Source organism: Chamaea fasciata, unplaced genomic scaffold (assembly GCF_029207755.1).
Source record: "Chamaea fasciata isolate MVZ Bird 193981 ecotype frontalis unplaced genomic scaffold, bChaFas1.0.hap1 SCAF_23, whole genome shotgun sequence".
NCBI classification, from domain to species: Eukaryota; Metazoa; Chordata; class Aves; order Passeriformes; family Sylviidae; genus Chamaea; species Chamaea fasciata.
In genome coordinates, this window is record NW_027094108.1 from 1,536,952 (window position 1) to 1,558,406 (window position 21,455).

Genomic DNA, 21,455 nt, shown 5'->3' on the forward strand with positions numbered 1-21,455 from the left:
TTTTTTTTTAATAAAGCCATTTTGCTTGTCAAAGAAAGCAAACAAATGTCATCCAAAGGGTCTCGTGGCACATAAGGAGCCTTTTCTTCAGCTCAGGAAAAGAATATTCCTGTGTTCAGTGCTGGCTGGGCTGTTGTTCCAGGCCTGCGTCTCTCACTGGGTTTTCCTCAAATCCACGTTGGAGACGTGGTGCTAAAAATCTCCAGCTAAAAAAATCTCCTGCTGAAATCTTCTGCTCAAAATCTCCTGCTGAAACTTCCTGTTAAAATTTCCTGCTCAAAATAATTTCCTGCTCAAAATCTCCTGTTAAAATCTCCTGCTGAAATTTCCTGCTGTAATTCTCCCTGCTCAAAATCTCCTGTTAAAAATCACCCGCTCAGAATTTCCTGTTAAAAATCTCCTGCTAAAATTTCCTCCTAAAAAATCTCCTGCTAAACTCTCCTCCTAAAATCTCCTGTTAAAAATCTCCTGCTGAAATTCTCCTGCTCAAAATCTCCTGCTGAAAATTTCCTGCTGAAAATTTCCTGCCAAAATCTCCTCCTCGCCAGGAGGGGCCACAATTAGGAAACAAATTTGCTGCAAGTTTTATCGGGATTTTCCCCCTCTGGGGCTGGTGAAAATTGAAATTCCTTCAGTGCAGCTTTTTGCCCTTTCTCTGTTTTACACCCTGGGCCTGGGGAAGAAAAAAAGAGAATCTGGGGAAGGAAAAAAAAACCCGTCGTTATCATCAGATCCATGACATAAGGAGTGCATTAGGAGGGCTGAGGAAGGATTTTCATCTTTAAGCCATTAAATCCTGGAGTAATTGAGGTTGGGAGAGACCTCTGGAGGTCATTTAATCCCTGTGACCTTCCCCAAGTGGCTCCTCCATGCTGCGGGAACTTGGAGGAAAAAAACCACAAAAACAAAAAAAAACCCCACTCAGTAAACTCAAATATTCAATTCCAAATTTTTAAAAATCTGAACGAGAGGAAGCACTGGGAATTTTTGTGTGCAGAAAAAAACCCACCAAAAAAACCATATCATTCCTCCTGAAAACTGCCAGGTTGGGTTGTGTTTTTTTTTTTTTTTTTTTGCTAAATATTGATTTAAAAACAAAAAAAAAAGACTTCTGGAGGTCATTTAATCCCTGTGACCTTCCCCAAGTGGCTCCTCCATGCTGCAGGAACTTGGAGGAAAAAAACCCACAAAAACAAAAAAAAAACCCCACTCAGTAAACTCAAATATTCGATTCCAATTCCAAATTTTTAAAAATCTGAACGAGAGGAAGCACTGGGAATTTTTGTGTGCAGAAAAAAACAAAACAAAACAAAACAACCCCGGATCATTCCTCCTGAAAACTGCCAGGTTGGGGTGGTTTGTTTTGTTTGGTTTTGGTTTTTTTTTTTTTTGCTAAATATTGATTTAAAAACAAAAAAAAAGACTTCTGGAGGTCATTTAATCCCTGTGACCTTCCCCAAGTGGCTCCTCCATGCTGCAGGAACTTGGAGAAAAAAACCAAAAAACCACTCATTAAACTCAAATATTCGATTCCAATTCCAAATTTTTAAAAATCTGAACGAGAGGAAGCACTGGGAATTTTTTGTGTGCAGAAAAAAACCCACCAAAAAACCCATATCATTCCTCCTGAAAACTGCCAGGTTGGGTTGTGGTTTTTTTTTTTTGCTAAATATTAATTTAAAAACAAAAAAAAAAGACTTCTGGAGGTCATTTAATCCCTGTGACCTTCCCCAAGTGGCTCCTCCATGCTGCAGGAACTTGGAGGAAAAAAACCCACAAAAACAAAAAAAAACCCCACTCAGTAAACTCAAATATTCGATTCCAAATTTTTAAAAATCTGAACGAGAGGAAGCACTGGGAATTTTTGTGTGCAGAAAAAAAAAAAGAAAACAAAACAACCCCGGATCATTCCTCCTGAAAACTGCCAGGTTGGAGTGGTTTGTTTTGTTTGGTTTTGGTTTTGTTTTTTTGCTAAATATTAATTTAAAAACAAAAAAAAGACTTCTGGAGGTCATTTAATCCCTGTGACCTTCCCCAAGTGGCTCCTCCATGCTGCGGCAACTTGGAGAAAAAAACCAAAAAACCACTCAGTAAACTCAAATATTCGATTCCAATTCCAAATTTTTAAAAATCTGAACGAGAGGAAGCACTGGGAATTTTTGTGTGCAGAAAAAAAAACACCAAAAAACCCATATCATTCCTCCTGAAAACTGCCAGGTTGGGTTGTGTTTTTTTTTTTTTTTTTTTTTTGCTAAATATTAATTTAAAAACAAAAAAAAAAGACTTCTGGAGGTCATTTAATCCCTGTGACCTTCCCCAAGTGGCTCCTCCATGCTGCGGGAACTTGAGCTGGCTATCATGGAGAGGAAAAAAAAAAACCAAAAGCACCCCAAACTACTCAATAAACCCAAATATTTGGTTCAATTCCAATTAATTCTTAAAAATCTGAGCAGAAAGGAGAGGAAGCACTGGGAATTTTGTGTGCAGGGGAAAAAAACCGAAAACCAACAAACCCATCTCATTCCTCCTGAAAACTGCCAGGTTGTTGGTTTTTTTTGATTTTTTTTTTTTTGGTGTTTTTTTTGCTAAATATTAATGTGAAAAAAAGTCAACTGAGCACACCAGGCAACCAAACTCTGCAATCTTACTCATCCTGCTTCAAAACCTTGTCTAAACATCCACCTCCAGCGTCTCAGGGAAGGGCGGGAGAGTGTAAAACGACATCTCACCTGTTGCAGACGGGGACCGGGGCTTCGCGGCGATGCGCAGGAACGTTCTGGGCTCTGCTGCCAAAGCCTGGGATGAGTCTGGGCACAGAAATCTCGGAAAAGGTTAATTTAGAGGGTGTGTAGCCGCTTAAAACTCTGCGAAAAATGGGGGGAAACCAGAATTCCGAACACCAGGAATGGTCTGTGGAGTGAGCTTTGTAAAGGGAGAGGGGATTTGGGGGCACCGAAATCTCTTTAAAAGTTGATTTAGGGGTTGTGTGACTGCTAAAAGGTCTGCGGAAAATGGGGAAAACCAGAATTCCAAACACCAGGAAAGGTCTGTGGAGTGAAAATCGGGTTTGGGCTTCTTAAAGAGAGAGGATTTGAGGGCGCAGAATTCTATTTTACCTCGGAGAAAAGGTAATTTAGGGCTTGTGTACCTGCTTAAAGCCCTGTGAAAAATGGGAAAAAAACAGAATTCCAAACACCAGGAATGGTCTGTGGAGTGAGCTTTGTAAAGGGAGAGGGGATTTGGGGGGCACAGAAATCTCTTTAAAAGTTGATTTAGGGGTTGTGTGACTTGACTGCCAAAAGGTCTGCAGAAAATGGGGAAAAACAGAATTCCAAACACCAGGAATGGTCTGTGGAGTGAAAATCGGGTTTGGGGATCGTAAAGAGAGAGGATTTGGGGGCGCAGAATTCTATTTTACCTCGGAGAAAAGGTAATTTAGGGCTTGTGTACCTGCTTAAAGCCCTGTGAAAAATGGGGGAAAACCAGAATTCCAAACACCAGGAATGGTCTGTGGATTGAGCGTTGTAAAGGGAGAGGGGATTTGGGGGCACCGAAATCTCTTTAAAAGTTGATTTAGGGGTTGTGTGACTTGACTGCCAAAAGGTCTGCGGAAAATGGGGAAAAACAGAATTCCAAACACCAGGAATGGTCTGTGGAGTGAAAATCAGGTTTGGGGATCGTAAAGAGAGAGGATTTGGGGGCGCAGAATTCTATTTTACCTCGGAGAAAAGGTAATTTAGGGGTTGTGTACCTGCTTAAAGCCCTGTGAAAAATGGAAAAAAAACAGAATTCCAAACACCAGGAATGGTCTGTGGAGTGAAAATCAGGTTTGGGCATCTTAAGGAGAGAGGATTTGGGGCTGGTGGCTCCTTGGGGCTCTGTGGGAGAGGAGCTGGAGCTGAGGGATTTGATCAGAAATTCAAATTTTTGAGCGATCCATGAAAGAAAAAAGAGATTTTTCATCAGGCCTTAGAAGAAATCAAACTAGAAGAGAGTAAAATAAGGAAGAGAAAGATGATTTTGATGTCCCAGATCCCAGTTTCTGCTGTTCCACCTGGGATTTCCCTGCAGGAAACTCCCTGCCGCTCCCGGGGTCACAGCCTCCCACCTCTGCACCTCAGAGAAAACACGGTGGAAGTTGGTTTAGGGGTCTTGTTCCGGCTTAAAGCTCTGTGAAAAATGGGAAAAAACCAGAATTCCAAACACCAGGAATGGTCTGTGGAGTGAAAATCAGGGTTGGGCATCATAAGGAGAGAGGATTTGGGGCTGGTGGCTCCTTGGGGCTCTGTGGGAGAGGAGCTGGAGCTGAGGGATTTGAGGAGAAATTCACCTTCTGAGCAATCCAGAGATGATTTCGGTGTCCCACATCCCGGTTCCTGCTGTTCCACCTGGGATTTCCCTGCAGGAAACTCTCTGCTGCTCCCGGGATCACGCTGGCACATCCTCCCACATCTGCCCGGAGCCCGCAGCCATCTGTGGGGAGATTTGAGTCAAGATTAGAAATCCAGCTTATTCCATTATCCTGGAGCAAAACCAGGAGAGCCCGACCGCTGGCAGCAGCTCGTTATTGCCGTTCCTCCATTAGGCAATTGGTGGGAGGAGGGAAAAAACCCAAAATCCCAAGGACAGGGACATTTTAATGATGAGCTAAATCCCCTCCACGCTCCTTGGCTCGCCAGAGGGGCAGTAAATGAATTATTCTTTACAGAACCAACCTCAGGTGATAAAACAATTCCATTTTGATTGTATTTTTCATGACCTAAATGGAGTGGCTTTAAAAGTGTTATTTCCAACCTGGCTTTGCCTGGGTTTCTCCAGTGCAAATTTTTGGGGTGAGGGGCAGTAAATGAATTATTCTTCACAAAACCAACCTCAGGTGATAAAACAATTCCATTTTAATTGTATTTTTTTTTTCATTACATAAATAGAGTGGCTTTAAAATTATCTATTTCCCAACCTGTTTTTGCCTGGGTTTCTCCAGTGCAAATTTTTGGGGTGAGGGGCAGTAAATGAATTATTCTTCACAAAACCTAACACCAACCTCATGTAATTCTTTAATTTATTTTTTTTTTTGTCCCCCGTGACCTAAATACGAGCGGCTTTAAAATTATTATTTCCCAACCTGTTTCAACCTGGGTTTCTCCTGCGCACGCTGTGAATTTCGGGGTGAGGAGTGTGAATTTTTGGGGGCCGAAGCGGCAATTTCCAGAGGGGAGGGAATGAGCAGGGAGTGGAGGTGGTCCGGGAAGGGAAGCAGAAGGAGAATTTCGCGTGGTCAGGGCGGCTGAGAGGACAGGTAACAGGATTTATTATCCCTGCAGCGGTGCCAGCAGCGCAGCTCTGGGTGGAATTAGCAGAACCCTGGCTATAAATAGATTTATCTGGGCCAGAGCAGAGCTCAGCTCTTCTCACCAGAGTCACCTCTGAGCAAAGCACGTCCCGGGGGCTGACGGGGCACTTCTGGCCCAGGGATCTGCCAGGAGGTTTTGTGGGATGATCCCGCTGAGGATGAAGGGACTCTGCGCTGGACCAGCATCTCCTCCCAGAAATGCCAAAAAAATCCTTTTTGGGATGCCCTGGCACTGACCCCGCAGGGTCATCGAAGGGGTCAATGGGTTGACCTCAAATGGGCTCCAGGAGCATTGATAATATTGATAACATTGATAATAATATTAATATAATTATCATTATCATTATATCTATTACTTTTTTATTATTATTATTATTATTATTATTATTATTATTATTATTATTAGTGACCTCTGCCAGGTGACGCTTGGGGCGGGCTTAACCCTCTCCTGCCAAAAGGGTTTTTTAAATCATGAAATAACTTTGGGGTTTGGCTTATCTAAGCCTGGCCTACACCTAAAAACACCGAATAACTTCAAGTTTTGGCTTATCTAAGCGAGACCTCACACCTAAAATCATGAAATAACTCTGGGTTTTGGCTTACCTAAGCCCGGCCTACACCTAAAACCACCGAATGACTTTGGCTCATCTCAGCCTGTGCCCACACCGAGGTGTCCAGAGGGTTTGTGAAGTTTAGGATCAATGGAATTAAGCGGCATTTCCCCAAGCAACGCCAGTTTTTCCCCCCCAGTTCTCCTTTCTCAGAGCACACACACGTTTGTATTTCTGCCTGCCCTGCCCTTGCGGCTGGACAGTGTCTGCAGAGGTTTCCTTCCTCCTTGCTGCCAGAAGAAATAAAAATCTTGGATGAGGGAGGAGAGGGGGCTGCCTTTGGCCCGGGCTCTGCAAACGCCTTTTCTTCCCTCTTCCCACTCCCTTTCTCTCCTCTGATTCACCAGGAAACCGCAAAGCAAACTCGGGGCTGGGCTGGATTTGGGGTTGGGAATTTTTTTGGTGTGGGTTTTTTGGGTTTGGTTTTTTTCCCGGACATTCATTTCCACCCCCACCAGCCTCACTCTCCTCCCTTCACACCAAAGAAAATCTGCAAACTTCTGCCAGGAGTGTCAGAACAACCCAAATCCTGGGTTGGATTAACTTGTGTTTAATTGGCAGCAATGGGGAATGGGAGTTGGGGAATGGGAATGGGGAATGGGAAAAGGGAATGGGGAATGGGAAAAGGGAATGGGGAATGGGGAATGGGAATGGGAATGGGAATGGGGATGGGAATGGGAATGGGAAAAAGGAATGGGGAATGGGAGATGGGGAATGGGAAATGGGAGATGGGAAATGGGATATGGACGATGGACAATGGAAGATGGGAAATGGGGAATGGGAAATGGGACGATGGCAAATGGGATAATGGGAAATGGGAAATGGAGAATGGACATTGGGAAATGGGAAATGGAGAATGGACAGTGGGAAATGGAAAATAGGAAATGAAGAATGGACAATAGGAAATGGGAAATGGACCATGGGGAATGGACCATGGGAAGGCCAAGGGCAGCATGAGAAGGCCCCGCCTTGGCAGAGGTCAGGGAATCTCAGGGGGCAGCAGAGTGCCGGCGCTGCAGCCAGGGGGGCACAGCCCCAGAGCGCGGCTCTCAGCGCAGCTCCGGTGCCACGGGGGAGGGCACTGTCACTGTCCCTGTGCCACCGGGGAGGGGACTGTCACTGTGCCACGGGGGAGGGCACTGTCCCTGTGCCACGGGGGAAGGGACTGTCACTGTGCCACGGGGGAGGGCACTGTCCCTGTGCCACGGGGGAGGGCACTGTCCCTGTGCCACGGGGGAAGGGACTGTCACTGTGCCACGGGGGAGGGCACTGTCCCTGTGCCACAGGGGAGGGACTGTCACTGTCCCACAGGGGAGGGCACTGTCCCTGTGCCACGGGGGAAGGGACTGTCACTGTGCCACAGGGGAGGGGACTGTCACTGTCCCACGGGGGAAGGGACTGTCCCTGTGCCACAGGGGAGGGGACTGTCCCTGTGCCACAGGGGAGGGGACTGTCACTGTCCCACGGGGGAGGGCACTGTCACTGTCACTGTGCCACAGGGGAGGGCACTGTCCCTGTGCCACAGGGGAGGGGACTGTCCCTGTGCCACAGGGGAGGGCACTGTCACTGTCCCTGTCCCACAGGGGAGGGCACTGTCACTGTCCCTGTGCCACGGGGGAGGGGACTGTCCCTGTGCCACAGGGGAGGGGACTGTCACTGTCACTGTGCCACAGGGGAGGGCACTGTCACTGTCCCACAGGGGAGGGCACTGTCACTGTCCCACGGGGGAGGGCACTGTCACTGTCACTGTCCCACAGGGCAGGGCACTGTCCCTGTGCCACGGGGGAGGGGACTGTCACTGTGCCACAGGGGAGGGGACTGTCCCTGTCCCTGTGCCACGGGGGAGGGGACTGTCCCTGTCCCTGTGCCACAGGGGAGGGGACTGTCACTGTCCCTGTCCCACAGGGGAGGGCACTGTCCCTGTCCCTGTCCCACAGGGGAGGGCACTGTCCCTGTCCCTGTGCCACAGGGGAGGGGACTGTCACTGTCCCTGTCCCACAGGGGAGGGCACTGTCCCTGTCCCTGTCCCACAGGGGAGGGCACTGTCCCTGTCCCTGTGCCACAGGGGAGGGGACTGTCACTGTCCCTGTCCCACAGGGAAGGGCACTGTCCCTGTCCCTGTCCCACAGGGGAGGGCACTGTCCCTGTCCCTGTCCCATAGGGCAGGGCACTGTCCCTGTCCCTGCGCCACCGGGCAGGGCAGAGCGGGAGCTGAGGGCTGCAATCCCGGCTGGAATAAAGCAGCGATGAGGCGGAACTCCGCCCCGGAGAGGCAGCAAAACCACTTTTCTCTTACCTCCTCCCTCTTCTCTTCGCCAACTCACCCGACATCTTTCCCCAGCCCCTTCCTGCCTTGCAGCCCCCCCCGGTTCTGTGCTCTGACCGCTCCCGTGGCTGCCCGACATCCCTCTGCATTCCAGCGGGGAGCTCCAGGCACGCAGGCTCCGGATATTTATTCCCAAATATTCTCCCTGCCAAGCTCCGTGTGCTCCGCGTGAATATTTTGGGATAAAACAAAGAGTCCTCCCCGGCAACAACATCCCAGACTAAACACAGTCCTCGTTTTCTGCTTGGGTTTTCTCAGAAGTTTCTTTTTTTCTGCCAGTGGGGTTTTTTTTGTTTGTTTGTTTGTTTTTTGTTGTTTGTTTTTTTTTTTTTTAATCCCAAAACGATTTTTTTTTTTGTGGAATTCCAGCAGGTCACAGAGTTTTTAGCTCACTGTTACCGGCGAGGTGCAGGGGCTGTCCCTGCTTCGCATCCAGCCGATTCGGTTTTGAATTAAAATCCTATTTAATCGCCACTGATGTCCTCTAATTCGGATGTAGATCAGTGTCCGGGCGTGCAGGGTTTGGATTTGTCACCTGTAGGGTGAGATTTGATAAAGAGCTGGATTTCCCCAGGTCGTTTTCCAGACATTTCCCAGTTCTGGAATTCCTCAGCCACTCCTGGCCCTGGGTCTGCAGCTGTCCTGCCCTTCTGGCTCTGAATTCAGGGAGAGAGGAAAAAATACGAGAAAAAACCCAAAACTGACGGACAGCAGGAAAAGAGAAAAAAAAAAAAAACAAACAAGGGGGAAATGGAGAGGCAGCAGGAAAAGCGAAAAAAAAAATAGGAGAAAAGAGGGAAAATAAGAGAAAAGAGGAAAAATGAGAGGCAGAAGGAAAAGGGAAAAAATAAGAGAAAAGAGGGAAAAATAAGAGGAAAGAGGAAAAATGAGAGGCAGAAGGAAAAGGGAAAAAATAAGAGAAAAGAGGAAAAATAAGAGAAAAGGTGAGAGGCAACAGGAAACGGGGAAAAAAAAGAGAAATATGGCGAGGCAGGGAAGAGAAACAATAAAAGAAAAGAGAAAACAAACCTAAAAGAGGAAGAAGAAGAGCAAGGAGGGGCAGGGCCGGGCGCTGGCTCGGAGCATCGCTCGCCGCAGTTTCCGGCAGCGCTGCTCCGAATCTGGGTCAGCCTTAGTCTGGGCTCGGAGCCGCGCCTTGGCAGCACGGCCGCCGCGGCAATTAATCCCGCCTCGATCTCGGGCCAGTCCCGGGCCAACTTCGGGCCGGTTTGGGGCCAGTTTCTGAGCGCTGATTTCCACCCGGAGCCCCGGGGATTAATCCCGGGACAGTTTCAGATCTTTGCCTTTCGTCCGGAGCCCCGGGCCAATTTCAGGCCAGTTTCGGGCCAGTTTCGGGCCAATTTCGGGCCAATTCTGGGCCAATTCTGGGCCAGTTTCGGGCCAATTTCGGGCCAGTTTCGGGCCAATTTCGGGCCAGTTTCGGGCCAATTCTGGGCCAATTTCAGACCAGTTTCGGGCCAATTCTGGGCCAATTTCGGGCCAGTTTCGGGCCAATTTCGGGCCAATTTCAGGCCAGTTTCGGGCCAATTTCGGGCCAATTTCGGGCCAATTCTGGGCCAGTTTCGGGCCAGTTTCAGGCCAATTCTGGGCCAATTTCGGGCCAGTTTTGGGCCAATTTCGGGCCAATTTCGGGCCAATTTTAGGCCAATTTCGGGCCAATTTTGGGCCAGTTTTGGGCCAATTTCGGGCCAATTTTGGGCCAGTTTCGGGCCAGTTTCGGAGCGCTGCCGTCCATCTGCAGCCCCGGAATAAATCCCGGGCCACTTTCGGGCCAATTTCGGGCCAATTTCAGCGCTGCCTTTCACCCGGAGCCCGGCACGGGTGACATCCAGGGGAGTCCTCGGTGGGGACACGGGAGTCCCCACCCTCGGGATTTGGCATTCCCGGGAGTTTATCCCGGGCTGGGCGCTGATCTCCATCCCAAAGAACCGGATAAATGTTGATTTTTTTTTTTTTTTCCCCTCTGCAAAAGGAGGAATGCGGGAATTCCCCCCCTTCCCAGGCGGAAAAAAAAAGGGATAAATCCAAAATATTTAAAAATATATCCCGAATTTCCTGCTCCTCACCCTGGCACACCTGTGGCTGCGCTCTGAGAAATCCCGGGAGGAAAAAAAAATCTTAAAAAAAATCCATGGAATTCAGCAGGGCCGCGGCAGGATGGGGTTGCCATGGATATCGTCACCATGGAGCCGTTGTCATGGGAACACTCCCAGGGGCGGGGATGGGAAGGGGAAAAAATGGAAAATGGGAGAGGAAGATAGATGGGAAAGGAAAAGGGGAAAGGGGAAATGGGAAAGGAAAAGGGGAAAGGGGAAACGGGAAAGGAAAATGGGAAAGGAAAAGGGGAAAGGGGAAATGGGAAAGGAAAATGGGAAAGGAAAGGAAAAGGGGAAAGGGGAAATGGGAAAGGAAAATGGGAAAGGAAAAGGGGAAAGGGGAAATGGGAAAGGAAAAGGGGAAAGGGGAAACGGGAAAGGGAAAATGAATGGGAAAGGGAAATAAATGGGGAAAATGGGAAAATGGGAAAATGGGAATGGAAAAGGAATTGTGGATGCCAGAGGGCTCCCGAGCTCTCAGATCAATGTTGAGGAAGGCCCATAAATGATTCAAAACGACCCAAAAAAACCTCAAGAGCGACCTAAAAATCCCCGGAGTGGCTTTCACCTGCTTTCACCTCCCCGAGCAGCGCCTGGCAGGAGACCAAGACACGGAGGTGGAGCTTGAAAACCCCCCCAAAATTCATCCCCTGGTCCTTAACGGAGCGCTTGGAATTGGAATTTCTGCCGGAAGGCGGTTGGCAGCTGCCAGTGCCCTCGTCAGGCGGCTGCTGGTGCTGGGAGCTGGAAACGGGGAACGCTTTGGGTTTGTGCCAAAAGTCCCTTTGGATTGCGGCCGGGGCTCGTCTCGCCCGGGCGGGCGTTGGCTTTCGCTCGGTTCCAAGCAGAAATCGGCCAGAAATAATAATAATAATAATAATAATAATAATAATAATAATAATAATAATAATAATAATAATAATAATAATAACAACAACAACAACAACAACAACGACAATAGCAATAAAAATAGCAATATTAGCAATAAAACAGCAATAACAACAAAAACAATATAATAATAACAATAAAGGCAATATAATAATAATAAAAATCATATCAGTAAAAATAGCAACAATAGCAATAAAAATAGCTATAAAAATAGCAATAATGGCAATAAAAATAGCAACGAAACAGCAATAATTGCGATAAAATAGCAACAACAACTGTAAAAATAGCAACAACAATAACAATATAATAATAATGATGATGATGATGATGATGATGATGATGATGATGATGATATCAATAAAACCAGCAACAATAGCAACAAAATTAGCAATAAAAATAGCAATAATAGCTATAAAAATAGCAATAAAAATAGCAATAATAATAATAATAATAATAATAATAATAATAGTAATAGTATTGGCACCCCCACAGCTCCCACCTCGGAGCATTTTGCCGCTGCTGCTCGTGAAACCCTCCCGACAGAGGAGGAAAAATTAATTATTCTCGGTCATGAACAGCACTAATGGGGCACAGAGCTGCCGGTGAAGCTCCCGCTCACCAGGAAGAGGATCCAGGAATTCCCACCTCCTCTCCTGACCTCCGCAAAGCCCCGTGGAATTCCTGTCTCTGGAAACCCCCGTGGAATTCCTGTCTCCGGAAACCCCCGTGGAATTCCTGTCTCTGGAAACCCCCGTGGAATTCCTGTCTCTGGAAACCCCCGTGGAATTCCTGTCTCTCTGTCCCCTGGAATTAACCCTGAGCATCCACAGCCTGCGGCAGCCTGAGCTGCCTTCAGCCGAGCTGCAGCCGCTCCAGGCCCGCGGAATAAATAACAGAGTTGGGTTTTTTTTTTTTTTCTGGGATCTGAGCGTTCCAGAGGTTCCTTTCCAACCTCATCAGGCTCACTCGGCCTTTCCCTGGCCCTGCCAAGGTGTTCCCGGGGGGGAAACTGTCACCGCAAGGCAGGGATTTGTGATTTCCCTGGAGCTCACAGCGCTTCCTGGGAGGGGGTTATTCCCCTCGGAATTCCGGCTGGAATGGGGATTTTTTTTAGGAATTCCTCACTCAGGTGTTGAAAGAACGAGGTAGCAAAGTTTTGCTCACTCAGTGGAGTTTATTCCCCTCGGAATTCCGGCTGGAATGGGGATTTTTTTTAGGAATTCCTCACTCAGGTGTTGAAAGAACGAAGTAGCAAAGTTTTGCTCACTCAGTGGGGTTTATTCCCTCGGAATTCCGGCTGGAATGGGGATTTTTAGGAATTCTTCACTCAGGTGTTGAAAGAACGAGGTAGCAAAGTTTTGCTCACTCAGTGGAGTTTATTCCCCTCGGAATTCCGGCTGGAATGGGGATTTTTAGGAATTCTTCACTCAGGTGTTAACAGAATGAGACACCAAAGCTCTGCTCACCCAGTGGAGTTTATTCCCCTCTGAATTCCTGCTGGAATGGGGTGGGGTTTTTTTGGAATTATTCACTCAGGTGGTGACAGCACGAGGTCCCAAAGCTCTGCTCACCCACTGGGGTTAATTCGCCTTGGAATTCCTCCAGAAGGGAAATTTTTGGGAATTCCTCTCTCAGGTGTTGACAGCACGAGGCATCCAAATCTCTCCCTGCTTTTGGGTGGATCATAAATCGGGAGCGTCACACTCAGAGCAGAGCTTTGGTGCCTCGTGCTGGCAACACCTGAGCGAGGAATTCCTAAAAAAAATATATTCCAGCAGGAATTCAGAGGGGAATAAACCCCACTGGGCGAGCAGAGCTTTGGGACCTCGTTCTGTTAACACCTGAGTGAGGAATTCCTGAAGAAAACCAAACCTCCCTCTTTTTCTTTTTCTTTTTCTTTTTCTTTTTCTTTTTCTTTTTCTTTTTCTTTTTCTTTTTCTTTTTCTTTTTCTTTTTCTTTTTCTTTTCCTTTTTCTTTTTCTTTTTCTTTTCCCTTTTCTTTTTCTTACCCAAAATTGATTCAGGAAAATTCACAAAAGCGCCGCTCATCCCTTCGGTGGGAAGGGCTTGGGGCGAGGCCAGGGATTGTTTTCCCTCCCCTCCTGCCGGAAAAAGGTCCTGGCAGAGCTTCAGCAGGAAGAGCAGAACATCAGGAAATGTGCCGGGCACGCAGCCAGCGCTCAGCTCCAGCTGCTCCGGGGCTGCCCAGCCGCCGGGAGTTCATTCTTTCTTTTATTTTTGGGGTGAAAAAGATTCGATTGTTGGCGGGGTTGGATGCCCGCAGCTGGGACAGGCTGTGCTGAGCGTCCCCCGGACGCTCCTGGGGGCAGAAAGGCTGTGGGCTTTGTGGGGTGGGATGGGGAGAAGATGGGCATTCCCATTCCTGCTGGAATGGGGCTTTGGTTTTTATTTAGGAATTCCTCGCTCAGGTGTCGACGGTTTTGCTCACCCAGAGGGGTTTATTCCCCTCTGAATTCCCGCAGAAAGGAAATCTTTAGGAATTTCTTCACTCAGGTGTTGACAGAATGAGGCACCAAAGCTCTGCTCACCCAGAGGGGTTTATTCCCCTCTGAATTCCTGCAGAAAGGAGATTTTTAGGAATTCCTCACTCAGGTGTTAACAGAACGAGGTCCCAAAGCTCTGCTCACCCAGAGGGGTTTATTCCCCTCTGAATTCCTGCAGAAAGGAGATTTTTAGGAATTCCTCACTCAGGTGTTAACAGAACGAGGTCCCAAAGCTCTGCTCACCCAGAGGGATTTATTCCCCTCTGAATTCCTGCAGAAAGGAGATTTTTAGGAATTCCTCACTCAGGTGTTGACAGAACGAGGTTCCAAAGCTCTGCTCACCCAGAGGGATTTATTTCCCTCTGAATTCCTGCAGAAAGGAGATTTTTAGGAATTCCTCACTCAGGTGTTAACAGAACGAGGTTCCAAAGCTCTGCTCGCCCAGTGGGGTTTATTCCCCTCTGAATTCCTGCTGGAATGGGGATTTTAATTTTTTTTTTCCCTCCCGGAATTCCTCACTGAGGTGTTGACAGCATCAAAGATTCCCGTGGGACGACCGGAGCAGGGCTGAGGTGGCATTTCCTCCTCCCCCAGGAGTCATCCCGGGTCCTCCCGGTGCTTGTGTAACTCTTGCCTTTCATCTCTGACAGGCTGGGGGAGCGGTGGGAGGATTTAAATTTGGGGATGGAGCTGCCAGAGCCTCCCGCCGGCGAGCGGTGAGATTGGAATTCTTCGAGGGAAAAGCGGAGGGCTCTGGGATTGCAGCAGCGAGCAGGAAAAGGACATTTTAAACCCTCTGCAGGGACGGGGATTTTTTTAGGGATTCCTCACTCAGGTGTTGACGGCACGAGGTTCCAAAGTTTTGCTCAGCCGGAGGGGTTTATTCCCCTCTGAATTCCTGCTGGGATGGGGTGTTTTTTTTTAGGAATTCCTCATTCAGGTGTTGACCTCACAAGGTCCCAAAGCTCTGCTCGCCCAGTGGGGTTTATTCCCCTCTGAATTCCTGCAGAAAGGAGATTTTTTAGGGATTCCTCACTCAGGTGTTGACAGAATGAGGTCCCAAAGCCCCGCTCGCCCAGTGGGGTTTATTCCTCTCTCAAATCCGGATGAAATCGGATTATTTTTTAGGAATTCCTCATTCAGGTATTAATAGAATGAAGTCCCAAATTTTTGCTCACCCAGAGGGGTTTATTCCCCTCTGAATTCCTGATGGAATCGGGGGGTTTTTTTTTTAGGAATTTCTCATTCAGATATTAATAGAACGAGGTCTCAAAGCTCTGCTCGCCCAGTGGGGTTTATTCCATTCTGAATTCCTCCTGGGATATTTTATTTTTTTAGGAATTCCTCACTCAGGTGCTGACAGCACGAGGTAAAAAAACAACATTTCCCTGAAGGAAAAGCATCCCCAGGAAAACCAGCTTTCCCCTCTTCCCCAGCCGGTTTTATATTTGTGTGTGTCCGGCTATCGGCAGCTCGAGAGAAACCGAGCGGAAAAAATCGAATCTGGCAGCGGGAGCGTGAAGGCACACGAGCCCCAAACCCGCGGAAACAAAAATAGCTGCGAGAGGAGAGGGGGGGAAAAGGCAAAAAAAAAACCAAACCTGAAAAGATCCTTTGAAATGATTCCTTTTCTCTCCAAAAGCTTTGCCCCCGGGCACAGCCCTTTGCGTGGGGCAGCCGTGTGGGAGGCAGCTCCTGAATTATTTCTATGGAAAAGCTCCTTTTATTTTTATTTTTCTTATTTTTATTTTTTATTTTCATTCTTGGCCGTGTTTTCCAAAGGGCTGGTGGTGGCGGGTCGATGGCGGTCACAGCCCTGGGCATTGGGCTGCAGCCCGGATTTGATTTTCCAGGGAATTTGAGGGGGTTTAGGGATTCTGGAGGGAAGAGAAGGGACAACCCAGCGATTTTTTTTTTCCCCCCCCACTGGAGAATATTCCTGCAGCGTCAGAATCAGCACAGATCCTGCAGGAATTCTCCTGTTCCCTTTGGATTGGGGGTGTCCTGTCCTATTCCTGGGAGCAGGAGCAGCTCCCGACCCTCCAAATCCCATCCCTGCAGCTGGCACACCCTCAGGGTTTGGGGTTTTTCGGGTTTCTTTTTCAAAATTTCAGGAGCCGACCTTTAAAATCCCGATCCCACAAACCTAAGGAACGCCCTGAATAAAATTTGAATTTCAAATCCTCAGCGCAGGGAGGATTGGTGGGAGCTCTGACCACGATCCCAGGCTAAAACAAACCAACATCCCAGTGCTCAGGTTTGCACGGCTCTCTGCTGGACGCTGATTTCCCAAAAAAAAAAAAAAAAAAATCCCATTCCAGAAGCACATTCCTGAGGCTGGGAATGCCTCCTGCCAGTGCCTGATGTCGTGTTCGTGTTCTCCTCGGGAGAGGGAGGCTCGGTGACCTTTGCAGCTGGGCCCCGACAGCTCCTGGCTGTCACATCTGCCCGGCGACGTGGAAAGGAAGCAGATCCCGGAATCCTGGAGAGGATTCATTCCCTGGATTCTGGAGAGGATTTATTCCTGAATTCTGGAGAGGATTTATTCCCCAGAATCCTGGAGAGGATTTATTCCCCTCTCCAAGCAAAGCCCCACATGTGTGGAGGAACCTTTTGACGTGGAAAGGAAGCAGATCCCGGAATCCTGGAGAGGATTCATTCCCTGGATTCTGGAGAGGATTTATTCCCAGAATCTGGGAGAGGATTCATTCCCCAAAATCCTGGGGAGCATTTATTCCCCAAAATCCTGGAGAGGACTTATCCCAGAATCCTGGAGAGGATTTATTCCCCTCTCCAAGCAAAACCCCACGTATGTGAAGGAATCTTTTGATGTGGAAAGGAAGCAGATCCCGGAATCCTGGAGAGGATTTCTTCCCCTGAAATCCTGCAGAGGATTAATTCCCTGGATCCTGGAGAGGATTTATTCCCCCAGAATCCTGGAGAGGATTTATCCCCCCCAAAATCCTGGAAAGGACTTTTTCCCATCCAAGGAAAATCCCCTCGGTGCGGAGGAACCTTTTGGTGCTCAGAGGCTGCTCTGGGTCTGTCTGAGAGGTTTGAAGGTCACAATCCAGCACTCCAGGCTCGGGTGGAAACGGGGGTGGGTGGAATTCCTGCCCGGTGGGGATGGGTGGAACACCGGGGCAATTAGCACTGCTGTTAATTAACAGAACGACACCACTAATTTAATGTGCCGGGGGGGGGGGGGGTGTCCCCTCAGCCCACCTGAGTTTCTCCATGGTGGAATCATCCCCATCCCTTCCTCCGGGAATGAATTCCTGCCTGGATTTCATTCTGGAACCTTCTCCTGAGCGAAAAAAAATGGGAATAACGAGAAAAATGGGAATAACGAGAAAATGGGAATAACGAGAAAATGGGAATAACGAAAAAAATGGGAATAACAAGAAAATGGGAATAACGAGTCCCTCCTCCCGTCCACACAACCCTCAGCCCCTCTGGTCCTTCCTGGCCTCTCCCCCGACCATCAGCAGCCATCAATTAACCAGCCCTCGTTGCTAATTAACGATTCCCCCTTGCTGTTTTCCCCCGCAGGGCCACCATCGATGAGGTGGAGACGGATGTGGTGGAGATCGAGGCCAAGCTGGACAAGGTGAGGGCCAGAGGGGACCTGCTGGAGCCCCGGCTCAGGAATTGAGCCCCTGCAAGCGTCCCCCAAAGCTCTGAGCCCAGTTCCAGCTGTTCCATGGAGGGTTGGTTGTCCCCAGGGCTCCTCTGAGGTGGGGCAGGAGCTCCAGCCACGTCCTGCTGGTGAACATCGAGCTCCTTTTGTCCTGTTCCCAATTCCCGGGGGGGGGACACGGCCTTGGGGACTTCCTCCAGTGCTGGCTGTCCCCTCTGCACCCCCTTGGTGATACTGGGGCTTCGGGAGCGGGTTTGGGGTTTGTTCTGATCCTGCAGCCCCGAGGCTTTGGGGTCTGGTTTGGGGTTTGTTCTGTTCCTGCAGCCCCGAGGCTTTGGGGTCTGGTTTGGGGTTTGGGGTTTGTTCTGATCCTGCAGCCCCAAAGCTTTGGGGTCTGGTTTGGGGTTTGGGGTTTGTTCTGTTCCTGCCGCCCCGAGGCTTTGGGGTCTGGTTTGGGGTTTGGGGTTTGTTCTGTTCCTGCAGCCCCAAAGCTTTGGGGTCTGGTTTGGGGTTTGGGGTTTGTTCTGTTCTTGCAGCCCCGAGGCTTTGGGATCTGGTTTGGGGTTTGTTCTGTTCTTGCAGTCCCGAGGCTTTGGGGTCTGGTTTGGGGTTTGGGGTTTGTTCTGTTCTTGCAGCCCCGAGGCTTTGGGGTCTGGTTTGGGGTTTGGGGTTTGTTCTGTTCCTGCAGCCCCGAGGCTTTGGGGTCTGGTTTAGGGTTTGTTCTGTTCCTGCAGCCCCAAGGCTTTGGGGTCTATTTTGGGGTTTGGGGTTTGTTCTGCTCCTGCAGCCCCGAGGCTTTGGGGTCCCTTTTGGGGTGGGAGGTGTTTGGTGTCCTCACAGGGACCCAAGGGCCCGGTCCCAGCTGCCGGCCGTGCTCGGGCGGGCTCAGGGATGTGACACTGGGATTGTCCCCCTCGGGGACCAGTCCGGCCCTTCTGCATCCCCCGGCGATCCTTAGGACCCGGGTTTCAGTTCAGGTCTGAGCTGGTGATGCACATTTGCTCCTCCAGCGCCGCTCCTCCCCGTCTGAGACAGCCAAAATAGCAAAGAAAGCCGAGGAGAGGAGCCAGGAGAGCTGCTGGGCTTTAATCTGTGAGATCCCCCCGGGCAGGAGGGGAGAAAAACCCCGAGTGTGAGGGAGGGATGAGCGGGGCGGGAGGCAGCAGCCCTGGGCGAGGCTGTGTCCTACAAAACCCCGATAGCGCCCGGCTGCTGGGAGCGCTGCGTGTGCCCCGGGAGCCTGCGCTGGGCTTTGGGGGCGGAATTCGGGGAGAAGGGGTGAAATCTGCTCAGGCTGTGCACCGGGAGACTGTGCAGGGATTTGGGGATGGAATTTAGAGAGAAAGGGGTGAAATCTGCTCAGGCTGTGGACCGGGAGACTGCAGAGGGATTTGGGGATGGAATTTAGAGAGAAAGGGGTGAAATCTGCTCAGGCTGTGGACCGGGAGACTGCAGAGGGATTTGGGGGCTGAATTTAGAGAGAAAGGGGTGGAATCTGCTCAGGCCGTGGCGCAGTGCCCCACTGGGACGGGATTTGGAGGATTTGGGGTCTGAATTCAGAGAACAAGGGGTGGAATCTGCTCAGGCCGTGGCGCAGTGCCCCACTGGGACGGGATTTGGAGCAATCCCAGAGCTGGAAGCTGAGGAGTCCCTGTCAGCCCCAGAGCAGGTGCGGCTGGAATTTGCAGCTGGGGAACCGCTGGAAATTCATTTGGATTCTACTCCAGGTCGTTCCTCTGAGGGAATTCTGGGCCAGGCTCAATCATCCCCGGCTCTAATAAATCTCAATAAAGCTGGCGTGGCCCAGCTCCTCTCCTGTGTGAGCCCACCCCACCTTTTCCAGGTGGGAATGGTGGTCCCAAAGGGCTGCCAGGACTGGCCTGACAAAGCCTGGCTTCACTCTGCCTCTTCCTGAGCGTGTTTGATTCGTGAGTTGTTGTCTTTTATCATCACCTCTCTCACTGGAGGGAAAACAGTGACCCAGCCAAAGATTCCCCCACATTTTATCCCTTGGGAATGGGATTGGGGTCAGGGAATGGGATTGGGGACTGGGGTCCTGAGCTGCTGGGGCACAGCCTTTGTTTGCGGAGGTGCTCTGGAGGCTGCCACGTTGCAGGAGAGGCTGGGATTCCTTTCCCGAGGCTCCGTCCAAACCCCGAGTGCAGTCTGGGCTCCAGATGTGGCAGCAGCTGCAGCTGTTTGCTTTCCTTCCCCGGGGTTGGAGGGATCTCGGGGTTGTAGGGCCAGGGGAGGGTGTGAGCCGGGGCTGGGGGGGCACATGGGCCACGTGTGACCCCCCGGATGTTTTTATTTCTGCACTCAGATCTTCTCGGCTGTTTACAGAGCTCGGGCTGCAGGGCAGACAGAGCAGACCCCAAACCAGACCCCAAAGCCTCGGGACTGCAGGAACAGCATAAACCCCAAACTCCAAAATAGACCCCAAAGCCTCGGGGCTGCAGGAACAGCATAAACCCCAAACTCCAAAATAGACCCCAAAGCCTCGGGGCTGCAGGAACAGAACAAACCCCAAAATGGATCCCAAAGCCTTGGGGCTGCAGGAACAGAACAAACCCCAAACCAGACCCCAAAGCCTCGGGGCTGCAGGAACAGAACAAACCCCAAACCAGACCCCAAAGCCTTGGGGCTGCAGGAACAGAACAAACCCCAAACCCTAAACCAGACCCCAAAGCCTTGGGGCGGCAGGAACAGAACAAACCCCAAACCAGACCCCAAAGCCTCGGGGCTGCAGGAACAGAACAAACCCCAAACCCTAAACCAGACCCCAAAGCCTTGGGGCGGCAGGAATAGAATAAACCCCAAACCAGACTCCAAAGCCTCAGGGCTGCAGGAACAGAACAAACCCTAAACCAGACCCCAAAGCCTTGGGGCGGCAGGAACAGAACAAACCCCAAAATAGACCCCAAAGCCTCGGGGCTGCAGGAACAGAATAAACCCCAAACCAGACCCCAAAGCCTCGGGGCTGCAGGTACAGAACAAACTCTGGGGTCAGATTTGCATCCCTGTGCTGGGCTGGGGTTGGGATCCCCGTCCTGTCCTGTCCAGGGATTTTTATCCCTGTCCTGCCCGTGAATGTTCCCAGCACAGCGGGAAGGGGAAGGACGCCTGTCCCACAGCTCTGGGGTGGGTGTGGGACAAGCCCAGCCTGGTTCCAGCCAGTTCTGAACGTGTCCCCGTGTCCCCGTGTCCCCGTGTCCCTGTGTCCCCGTGTCCCCGTGTCCCCGCAGCTGGTGAAGCTGTGCAGTGGCATGATCGAGGCCGGCAAGGTTTACATCACCACCAACAAGCACTTCGTCAGCGGCGTGCGGGACCTGTCCCAGCAGTGCAAGAAGGATGAGATGATCTCCGTGAGTCTGGGGGGCACAAAGAGGGCTGGGGGGGCACAAAGAGGGCTGGGGGCTCCTCAGAGTCCTGAAGATCCCTGTCCCTGACTCAGGAAGAGCTTCAGGACATTCCTCAGATGCCCCTTCTGGCTCAGGATGGGCTTGGGGCTCCTCAGATCCCTGCTCCTGGGGGCTGCTCAGATCCCTCCTGCTGGGAATGGGGCGCAAATCCAAGCCCCTCACGCTGCTTAAGCAGCGACTTGAAAGGAGATTTGGTGTTTGGGGGGTGCAGAGAATGTCTGATAACACTGGGCTGGAAATTCGGAGTGAGATCCACTCCAGGTGAGATTTGGTGTTTGGGGGGTGCAGAATGTCTGATAACTCAGAGATCCACTCCAGAGGAGATTTGGTGGTTTTGGGATGCAGAGTGTCTGATAACACCAGGCTGGAAGGTCAGAGATCCACTCCAGAGGAGATTTGGTGGTTTTGGGGATTCAGAATGTCTGATAACACCAGGCTGGAAGGTCAGAGATCCACTCCAGAGGAGATCTGGTGTTTTTGGGATGCAGAGTGTCTGATAACTCCAGGCTGGAAGGTCAGAGATCCACTCCAGAGGAGATTTGGTGGTTTTGGGATGCAGACTGCCTGCTAACTCCAGGCTGGAAGGTCAGAGATCCA

General features: G+C 50.2%; 1 protein-coding gene across 1 annotated transcript in view; it reads left to right on the forward strand.

Annotated features, from left to right (window-relative positions):
• The window catches only part of ACAP3 (ArfGAP with coiled-coil, ankyrin repeat and PH domains 3), a 71,432-nt gene that overhangs the window by 13,480 nt on the left and 36,497 nt on the right, over positions 1 to 21,455 (forward strand). Inside the window, exons 2-3 of the mRNA XM_066202878.1 lie at positions 17,349 to 17,406; positions 20,682 to 20,801. Coding sequence (XP_066058975.1) covers positions 17,349 to 17,406; positions 20,682 to 20,801 — 178 coding nt within the window. The remainder of the gene's footprint in view (positions 1 to 17,348; positions 17,407 to 20,681; positions 20,802 to 21,455) is intronic.